This window comes from Sinohyriopsis cumingii, chromosome 9, assembly GCF_028554795.1.
Source record: "Sinohyriopsis cumingii isolate HCF-2022 chromosome 9, ASM2855479v2, whole genome shotgun sequence".
NCBI classification, from domain to species: Eukaryota; Metazoa; Mollusca; class Bivalvia; order Unionida; family Unionidae; genus Sinohyriopsis; species Sinohyriopsis cumingii.
This window is the reverse complement of record NC_142969.1, coordinates 120,000,463-120,011,544: the sequence shown is the minus strand read 5'-3', so window position 1 is coordinate 120,011,544 and position 11,082 is coordinate 120,000,463. Positions and strand designations below refer to the sequence as shown.

The 11,082-nt window shown below is 34.5% G+C and overlaps 2 protein-coding genes across 2 annotated transcripts; both read left to right on the top strand.

The window, feature by feature from the left end:
• Positions 1-2,113: 2,113 nt before the first annotated feature.
• On the top strand, positions 2,114-3,501 carry LOC149792592 (heavy metal-binding protein HIP-like). The gene is made up of 2 exons (XM_089969408.1): positions 2,114-2,400; positions 2,819-3,501. Exons 1-2 carry the CDS (start codon positions 2,187-2,189, stop codon positions 3,241-3,243), a joined length of 639 nt encoding a protein of 212 aa, XP_089825534.1. The 5' UTR covers positions 2,114-2,186; the 3' UTR covers positions 3,244-3,501.
• Positions 3,502-6,318: 2,817 nt separating this feature from the next.
• Positions 6,319-7,657, top strand: LOC149792591 (complement C1q tumor necrosis factor-related protein 3-like). The gene is made up of 2 exons (XM_089969410.1): positions 6,319-6,590; positions 7,161-7,657. Exons 1-2 carry the CDS (start codon positions 6,383-6,385, stop codon positions 7,589-7,591), a joined length of 639 nt encoding a protein of 212 aa, XP_089825536.1. The 5' UTR covers positions 6,319-6,382; the 3' UTR covers positions 7,592-7,657.
• The last annotated feature ends 3,425 nt before the right edge of the window (positions 7,658-11,082 follow it).

Sequence of the window (11,082 nt, the reverse complement as noted above, 5' to 3'; positions counted from 1 at the left end):
TGGCTTTTTTTAGTGCAAATTTCAGTGATTTATTTTCTCCCACACTTTGGGAAACACTAAACTAGATGATTGTATACATCATTTTTAGTACCAGAACCATACAAAACGTCAATGTAAGAAATTTGATGATTGGATAGCTTACGGTTTGTACTATACCTTTACAGCCAACGAAAGTCACTGTGACCTGAATTGTATGATTTATTAACATGGGTTAAGTATTTCTGCTTATTGGCACATAGATTCCTCCATGTGACATCAATCGTACCGTACTCAGTTATTTGCAATTAGTGCAGTTCGAAGTAGGAATAAGTATGTTTATTCAGTGGTAAGCATTCCATATTAATGACTATAAATTATATATTAGAGCAGATTATCCTCAACAGGGTAGCTGGGTGTTGTACATGTGAATAAGTATAGGAATTAAATAAGTGGATTGCAAATACTGCTTTTATTACTTCTAAATCCTCAACTGTAGTGGCTAATCAAGTTAATTATTGATGCATGATATATGTGTGTACTAATGGCTATCCTCAAGGTCTCTTACTTTCACGCAGTAAAATCTGGTTTCTACCAGTGAACAATGATACTAGTGTCTTAAGAAAATTATAATAACAATAATTAAAAAACATAACACATAAAAGTGTTAATTTCTTGTCTCTATCAGCTCATTATAGATCCATTCTCAGTAAAACCAGACAAATGCTGTCCTTGGTCTTTAAAGCTCTAAATAGGTTTTCATAACGTTATTAATATATCTCTGAAAAAGTAAAATTTAAGAATATATTATTAGTGTTCCTAATAATGCAGTACGAGTCCAAACTGCTATTGTACGTAATAATGCAGTTCTAGTCCAAACTTCTACAGTGTATTTAATAATGCAGTACGAGTCCAAACTGCTACAGTGTACTTCATAATGCAGTACGAGTCCAAACTGATAAAGTGTACTTTATAATGCAGTACGAGTCCAAACTGATACAGTGTTCTTAACAATGCAGCACGAGTCCAAACTTGTACTGTGTTCTTATTAATGCAGTACGAGTCAAAACTGCTACAGTGTACTTAATAATGCAGCACTAGTCCAAACTGCTTCAGTGTACTTAATAGTGCAGTACGAGTCCAAACTGCTACAAGTCCAAACTGCTACAGTGAACATGTACTTTAAAATGCAGTAAGAGTCCAAATTGCTATAGTGTACTTTATAATGCAGTACGAGTCCAAACTGCTACAGTGTACTTGATAATGTAGTACATACAAAACTAAAGCAGTTTCGTTCTATTGTTGCTAATATGATGTTTATATTGTATGTTGTTTTTTGTATTTGATTTTGACACACCAGTCACACGTTTAAAGAATCCAAAATTTAACTTTATTGGATTTCTTATGTGTCTCAATTTGATAATCCCTATCCAATGTTCAAGTTATCATTTTTTATATATAAAGTAAATGCAATGTAAACGAACATAACTGAAAATAAAGTTCAAACATCTTCTTGTGCTAAATAATGACTAGTGGATGACTCGAAAGTGATTGCAGAATATTGTCACTGGTGTTATAAATCCACGAATAAAATAAAAATGGTTAAACCTGTACTGGCAATAGTTGGGAAACTACTTCTATTCATAGTACACTTTATAAAAACCCCTAACATAAGATCCTATACTGAAATTTGAAAATTGATTTTAAATTACCCCTTATGTCGCACTTTACTGAGAATTTGTCTGTAGTAACTCTACTTTGATATCATATGAAATATTTTTTTTTATAAATTAGGTAGGTAGGTAGGTTCATTGGTTGGTTTAACTGTATATCAACACGATACTGGATATATAGGACCGATTAACTGTCTAAATTTTAGACTCAGTTAAAGTGAAATGCAAAGAGAAAAAATTAGAAAGGGGGCGAACATTTTGCTGCTAATAAAAATTTAGACTGAACTTATTTTTCGCATGATAATGAACGTAAAAGATGGTTACTTAAGACTACTGAAACCTTATAGCTATGTAATCGTTGGTTATACTCTGGTGTTTCTTTTGGTTCATGCGTTACGGCTTTAATATCCGCGACGATGCGATAATGTAGTACGTTAGATACATATCACTGTACACAGAGAGGAACTTTGAGACCAGTGATAAGAAAAAGAGTTGACCCTAAGCCAGTATTGTCTGCCTATTGTAGCCATTGTGACAATGTACGGACTGTATTGCTTATTTCTCTTATTTTGCCTGAGGGTAGGGGCCCAGCTGATCCCAGCCATACCCCAATCCCAGGAGCAACAAGCATATTCTACCATTTTGAAGGCATTGGCAGACGCAAAGCGACTTAGAATTAATCTTGCAGCACAGGTCACCAGATCAAGAGAGGAGTTGAAAACGATTAACGGGCAATTAGGATATTTTGAAGGTAAAATTATTCTCTAAATTTATTATTATTATTATTATTATTATTATTATTATTATGCTAGTAGGAGGAGATTTTAATCTTATCATCATTATGGTTGTCGTTTATGGTGGTATTCATGATGATGATGATGATGATGATGATGATGATGATTATTATTATTATGACGATAATACTCATATTGTTGATGTCGCAAATAAATATCATTTTACTAGATTTTCGTTTGCATTTCAGTCAGATGAAACGCAGATAACAAGGTTCTAAAAACACGATTTATTTAATACATTTTACAAAATTATATGTAGTATCCTTGAAAGACTGGAGGAGTACTTGACCGAATCGTGAAAATCGTGGGGGTAGGGTGGTTATTGCCTAATAAACAATACTTGTAGACTGTGACTATGCTATTTCTTACTTCCAGACTCCTGCATCTGCAGCAGAAACAACACGATCGCTTTTAACTCGTTTCTGAGCAAAGCTGCGGCCAACTTTGGGATTAAACAACCTATTTACTTCGATAACATCACTCTCAATCTCGGTAACGGTTATGACACCAGACACGGGGTATTCCGTGCCCCACGCAACGGAACGTATGCCTTTTCGACTTCTGTGACAACACCGACTAGCAATCAAATTGCGGTAGAAATCGTAAAGAATGGAGAACAGCTTGTGCAGTTAAGAACGGAAAACGACTATATTTGGAGTATGGCAACGAATGTAGTGAATGTATACCTGACCAAAGGCGATGACGTCTGGGTCAGACACTCTGCCATCGGGGACGCCAACGCTCTGCAAGTAGACGATGGATTATACACATCTTTTTCTGGCTATTTGATCCATACGTAATAAACCTGTTTGATCCATACGTAATAAACCTGTTTGATCCATACGTAATAAACCTGTTTGATCCATGCGTAATAAACTTGTATGATCCATACGTAATAAATCTGTTTGATCCATACGTAATAAACCTGTTTGATCCATACGTAATAAACCTGTTTGAATTGGAATAAACATCTACTGCAGAGATAGGCTGGTATCAACATTGTTATGAAAGTAATTTTAAGGTTTTTTTTGGCGAGTTGTCATCTGCTATCTTGCAATCGTATTTGAAAATATATCTTATTCACATAATTTTATTTTATTTTATTTATTATTGTCATTCAATAGGTCTGTTATTAACAAGAAAAATCTTAAGAATTCGTGTTAGCAGATTCAAGTTCACTTGTTTTTTAATAATAAAAATTTTAAAAAAGGCTCACTCATGTAAATATTTGTCATAAATAACTTGCCCAAACTGCTGTAGTACATAGCTCAAGGAACTCTTTCCTTGGGTACAAAATAAAAAGGGAAAATGTATTGAAAATACATCCATCATTAAATATATGTATACTGATTGATCTGTAACTGTCTTACACACACACACACACACACACACACACACACACACACACACACTGCACAGCCACCTCGACCCCTGTGCCTCGAAAGAGGTGAGCTATTTTATTTTTTAAAGAGTAAAATATTAATAATCGTATCCCCTTTCGCCTCCTCTTCCTTGGTACAATTTCTGTCAGGAAATCACAAAGGTTACAAATCTGGCACAGAATCATTAAATTAATGAACAATCATGGTTCCACTACATGCCAATTTATCGCTCAAGAATATTTGTGTCGATTTTTTTGGGGGGGAGGGGGCGGGGGAAACGTTTAATGGATTCCCCAAAAACTTTCAAAATCAAATATTCAGAAAATCATGAGGAGAAACTCATCTAAGGATAAGAAGCTTGGATAGCATAATGGTAATGTATTCTCTTTGCATCTTTGCAATCCCGAGTTTAATCACGCGCAATGATAAAAAAGATTTAGCCATTCATGATTCTGTACGTGATTTGCTCTCTCCTTTTTGGATACCTCCACTTCTATAAGTTGTTAAAACTTGTTTCACAGAGGAATAAATATTATTTCAACAAATAATTCGGAAAATTAATGATTCCAGGATCATGGAGAATATACAGTATTCTTACATACGTCATTGAGTTCGTGTGCACCATATCGAGTTCCTAATCATTTAATCCAAACATTTTTGTTTATACGATTTGTGAAAGAGAAATTTGTAATAAAATTATGAATATCGAACCACCAAATTAAACCAGAATGTACTACTAGCATATTATTTTCGAAAAAAATAATTTAATCAATTAATTAGAAAGAGAATAGTAATAATTTACTCATGTTATATAAACGTGAAATATGAATAATGATTAGAACTTATTACTTAGCATGCCCTTTCCTTATTAAGGTCTTTCATGAGGTTCGTTTATTGTATTGTTTCCGTCGTCCTAAAAACACAATGCCAATATCTGCGGATATGAGAGTAGTCAGTATCACTATGCAAGAACTTATATGACTGACGTAATCAATAGCAATAAAGATCCACGCATCCAATAGCAGTAAAGAAATAGCAAATAAGAGTAAAGAGATAAATAAATGACCAACTATATATGTGAATGGAAACTATCTGGCTATGAGAATTCTAGCTAGTCAAAAACTCGAAGAGGGTAGAATAAGTTTAAAGAAAAAGCAGCAATATTTGTTTCTTTTCCACTAATAGCATCGACCAAAACGTTTAATCTTGTGCATGAGTGAACAAATGGGGCCCTTGTATTAGATTATCTCATTCAGTTATTATTATTATTATTATTATTATTATTATTATATGTAATGAGTTTTATCAAGAAAGAAAAAAATTCAAATTTATTAAGTCGACGATATAACCTTTTACTCTCAGCTATATATTCAACGTAAAAATGAATCAGCAACCATGAATCTGTACAATGCATCTTCCCAATAAGCTTCATCGTGATCATCATCAACATCATCTTCTTCTTCTTATCCTCCTTCTCCACCCCCACCGACATATGTATCTATATATATATATATATATGTGTGTGTGTATCTATGTATGTATATCTATGTATGTATATATATGTGTATGTATGTATGTATGTATGTATGTATATATATATATATATATATATATATATATATATATATATATATATATATATATATATATATATATATATATACATATATATATATATACATATATATATATATATATATATATATATATATATATATATATATATATATATATATATATATATATATATATATATATATATATGTCTCTGTGTGTGTGTTACTGGACTTATTAAATGTGAAATAGACATGAAGATTGAATAATTTGGCTTCAGCGCACCTTGAAATAAGGAAGGTGTCACGAGTCAAATGTGTTATTTACAGACACTCCAGTCTAAGTATACTATACCGATTTTGATAAATGATTCGATAAAGTCGCTTTCCTGGAATGCACATCAATTGATTTTATTTTCCCGTACTGACATATTTGATACTTATGCCAAAACCGTTTGCATTGTTGGTGGTGGTGGTATAGTTGTTAGTGTTGTTTATCAACATCCGGTATGTATATGCAGCCTTTGTAAGGTTTGATGAGAAGTTCTTAACACAAGTGTTGGAATCTTTTAATTAGCATTGATTTCTCGCATCTAATGAAATATTAACATTGTAAGACAAGTAGCCAGATAGAGAGACAGAAGGATAGATGGATTCATTGATATATAGATAGAGCTCGACAAATTTACGGATGAGTAGGTGGGTTTACATAGAGTGAATGATTGATTTCGTACAGACATTTGGCCCTGTAATGGACATAGATAGAAAATATCCACTCCTCTCTCAGACAAGGATATCTTATCGTTAAAAGTGAAAGGTCCTTATTAGTGAAACCATGTGGCTGGCCTCGTGATATGAAATATTGAAATACTTAATGACATTTTGTTGCTCTATGTGACCTCTAGATAAGAATAAAGGTTTTAGATAAGAGTAAATCTTGCCCATGACATTATCTCTGACACTACGATTACAATTTGGTCAAAGCAATTCACTTGGCGCACAAAATGGCGACTGCGTTGTTTTGTCTCCTTGCTTCGTTTTTCGTCTGCAAACTTTCTTCAGGCTTTTTGTTTGACGGAAATGGCGGACCTGATTCGTTTTCATCACTTCTCAAATTAATTACAGACGAGAAGAGGCTTCGTTCCGACATTGAAGTGCAGATTCAGACTCTAAAGAACGACCTACAGGCCTTGAAATCACGACACCAGTCATGTGAGTAAAGAAAGTTTAGGTAAATCAGTACATGCAGTGAGATGCGTACTACAAAACTGATAATGTTAAGACGAAAGCTGTATGTTTGTTTTTGTTGGTTTTAACGGCAGCTTTAAATACATTATAGGGCATATCCATGCCTAAGAAATGGGCTTTAACTTCCTTTCCCAAGGACACTGACGAAGTTAACCCATTCTGCCAGGAAGAACTATGACATCAGCAAAACATTATATGAAACTCTTTGTTTATATATAAGCGATAATGTGGTCCTCGGTGTTTGTTCTTAGTGTTTTAAGTTTCTTGTTTTGCATCAAAGTTGCAGTAATTGTAAGTTTATATGTTTTAAAAATAGAGAAGTATGTTAAAATGTTTTTAAATTAGTGAAAAGATCTCGTTTCTAAAGTATTAATTTGCCTTGATCAAAAAGTCAAAACCAATCAAATAGAGAGACGATTAAACTGTTTAAACGATTCCAATTCCGCAAATTTCATTCTTCTTATGTCTTGGTTTTTAAATGTGACTTCATAATAAGAAAATAAAACATAAAATAAGATCTGTTATTTTTAACAGCATTGTGCCAGTGTCCAAAATCCGGAGTTGTGGCATTCTCTGCGACTCTAACAACAGATATTACCAACCTTGGAATCGAGGCTCCCATCATTTTTGATAAAGTTATTACAAATGTTGGTGGTGGATATGACCCAAGACATGGACATTTTAGAGCGCCTGTTTCCGGGACATACAAATTCTCCTTTTCGATCCTCCAGGGAACAGCTAGCATGTGGATAGCAACTGAACTTGTTAAGGAAGGCAGTCCTATTGGTCGCGTCAAAACTGGCGACAATGGCTATTGGACGTTGGGAAGCAATGTTATAACGACACACCTGAAAGAAGGAGAAGATGTGTGGGTTAGACACAAGGCTAACGAAGGAAGCAACATAATTCCTGCCGATCATGGTCATTTCACGATGTTCACTGGACATCTCATTCGTGCTGATTAATATTATAAAACTGTTATGCAAAACAATTAAAAGTTGCCAAAAATACAATAAAACTTTTGAATGCCGCGCCCAATCTCGTGTAATAATCTCTCTTTAGTGCAGGATATTGATGTATCCCTCCCCTCCCCATGTATATGGAAATTCTCCAAATATAGTACATAACATGTTCTAACCATCTATGGGAGGTTTATGATTTTTAAGCTCCTTCATTGGGTTCCAGGGAGGGAGTCAGAGGTCAAGAAAACAAAATATAAATCCATGTGACAATTTGTTAAATATTGTTTTACTAAACTTTATGTATGCCATCACAGCTGAGGGACACATGACGAATGTGACATGTTTGGTTACAGACACTGGGTCATGTTAATGAGGGGGGAACGGTCGATGTGATGGTGGTTGTAAGAGGTAGCTAGATGTAATAAAATGCAGATTTTTTTCTCATGGCGAATGGTTTAAATAGTCATGTTTGACGGACACTGAAACAGTTTTGCGGCATATATTTTAAGAGTTATAGAGGTTAGTGGTAATGTGAGCCGATTAGGGATCATACGGGGATTAACACTACGCTGTAGATTAGCACGAGGGGCCTCTATGGGGTGACACTGGAAGTCATATGTTAAAATCAAACGCCCACCCACCCACTATCCAGCAAATGAATTTTGATTACAATGCAACATACTATCTAACACAAAGAGTATGAGTGTTTATACTCACATTATACTTGCAAACACAAACATACTATAGCACAGACTGTGTAAAATAATTGGATGAGCTACACATGGAAGCAAAGCGTTGGAGTGTTTATAAACACACAATACCCTTAATCAAACATACTCTACTATCACACAAGAGCAGCAGTGTTTATAGACACACCATGCGCTCAAACACAAATATATATATATATATATATATATATATATATATATATATATATATATATATATATATATATATATATATATATATATATATATGACGCTGGGTTAAAGGATTGTAAGTTTTAGTTGCAAGATAGATATACACAATCAGAAACACAAATCAGCTTTAATTCTGAGTAGTATCTATATTATCTGAAGATCTGGAGGACCCTGAAAATGACCGTTGGAGTTGTCAACCAACGAAGAGGGTTAACACATACCACATTGTTTCACTATTATTTTTTTAATCAAGCATCTTCGCTGACAAACGATCTGGTGGCCTAGTGGTTAGAGCGTGGGCCTAGGATGCGGGAAGTCGTGGGTTCGATCAACGGCTGAGACATACCAAAGACTTATACAAATGATACTAACAGCTGCCTCGCTTGACGTTCACCATTAAGAGGTTAGTGTTAGGAGTGGTCGCCCGGTCTCAGTATAATGTGACTGGGTGGGACATCATGATACATGTCTAGACATCACTATAAACTGCCACACTGCAGACATCGTAGCGATATGACTAAAAAATTTTTAAAGCTACGTTAAAAATCCAAATCACATCACATCTTCGCTGACGGTCGATATACAAATACTCTCTTCAGACACGCCTGACTTTCCACATACCCTCTTCTCTTCCAGATAGACACGTATGTTATCTTGGTGATCGTCAAAGATGCCTTCATATACACTGAATACTCGAGATGAAATATCATGCTTTAAATGATGGTGGAGGATGCAAAATTTGTCAACATATTGTCTATAAGTGTTTGTTATTTAAGGCAACATATATCTCTAGTAAAGAGTGTCAGCTCAAATCAAATAAAACTTAAATCTCTCCATGATATAATGTGTGAGTGCGTGAATGTGTTTGAGCATCGAATCTATAATGAAAGCTAAAATCAAAATACTCCAAAGTTACCAGTACGCTTTCTTTCGTATATTTTTGTGACACCAGAATCAACGAACACATCGCAAAAGTCCAATATCTTCATATTTCTTTCGCTTTCGTTCGTTCTTTCGTTCTTTATTTCTTTCTTTACCTCTTGCACTGTATGTATTTTCGTTTGAATTTATTTACTGGCATGGTTTCTTTCTCGTCTCCTACATTTTCTTTTATTTGTCTTTTCTTCTTGACTTTCTAGACGGGTATGGGTTCTTCTTCAATGTCTAAATAAAGCTCCTCCTCCTTCTCATTTCTGTTTTACTTTTCCTTAACGTTTTTCTTGACGATTAAAACAGATATCTTCACGTGTTTCTCTCGTTTCTCCTGTATTTCATTTGCTTTGATATTGTAGATTTTCTGTAGTCCATTGTCTCTCCTCAGAAACAGAATGTATCTTCATTATATATCGAGTGGAGTAGTCCATAGTTTTATCAGAAATTTTCATTCGCGTAACTCTCTGTAAATATTTGAAAAGAACAACAGTCTGTTGACTCTTCCATCTTAACAGACTGAAAGCTTGTTCTGGATATTTGTAATGTGTCTTTTACTTTTGGCGAGTGCCTGTATATTGCATATAATCTATAAACAGGTGTTTGCTATCCTTACTATTATGTTTTATAATAAGCCTGTTTACTAGTTATTTCCAATTGGATGGGTCGGTCAGGTGGGTCCTAAGAGATTTAAATTATTTCCTACTGGACGAGTCGGTTTGGATATTTCTTTTGCGGCGTTTAGTTTTGTGTAATGTCACGTAGAAAGCAGGCAACAAATTGCGTTTTAGGGTCAGATGAGTGTATATAAGGAGATAGAGCTGGGCTATTAAGGCATTCATATTTTTCTTATGTTGTTAAATTAATATCAATCCGCTGATGATTTTAATGTTGTGTTTGGATTTATTGTTAGAGGAGCTATTAATTCAAAGTCTTTACTGGAATTACGAAATGCTCATATAATGATTCTTTTGGACTTGGACATCTTGGAACTGTTATGAATTCATACAAGGAAGTTTTGGACTGCTGGTACGTTTACACATTCGAGAGTCCTAAATTCGTTCGGATCACTCGATTCTTTGGGACTTGTGTAGAACTTATTTGCAATATTCTGGATTGTATGTTCCTCTTAAATTTTATTTTTATAACTCAAAGAATTAAATTATTTGTTAAGTTTTACACATCTTATTGGTTTTACTTCTTTCTTTTACTTAGTTTATGATCATAGAAAAAAATGGGGACAACCTCTTATATTGCCCAAGACGGAATACTTGACAATCGAAGTTGCTACTTTCAACTTGTGTGCGCACAAATTAATGCAACATATTGAAATCATCTGCGAATATTTGATCTCAATAAATTACGAAGAAGAGAGTTTGCCCCGCCACCCTCAAACCTGTCGAGTTTAGAAATGTCTTCATTGCAGCGTATGTGATGTCCATTTAGATCTGTTATGAGACAGAGTGATTTATATCGACACCGGCAACGGTATGTACCTCGATTGCCCCTGTGCACTCGTGAAAGGCACAAAGACACTAAAGACGACGGTTTAGGATCAAGGACTGATGAACACCAAGAAGACACTATTGTGAGTTTTACTAGCGGTGGCCACAGGAGTTAAGGATACGAATGTGGAGACCGACA

Excerpts from the sequence above, each read along its gene's own strand:
- LOC149792591 (XM_089969410.1), top strand. The coding sequence starts at position 6,383 with ATGGCGACTGCGTTGTTTTGTCTCCTTGCTTCGTTTTTCGTCTGCAAA. Across the intron at positions 6,591-7,160 it reads GAAATCACGACACCAGTCAT|CATTGTGCCAGTGTCCAAAA; the intron begins GTGAGTAAAGAA and ends TATTTTTAACAG.
- LOC149792592 (XM_089969408.1), top strand. The coding sequence starts at position 2,187 with ATGTACGGACTGTATTGCTTATTTCTCTTATTTTGCCTGAGGGTAGGG. Across the intron at positions 2,401-2,818 it reads GCAATTAGGATATTTTGAAG|ACTCCTGCATCTGCAGCAGA; the intron begins GTAAAATTATTC and ends TCTTACTTCCAG.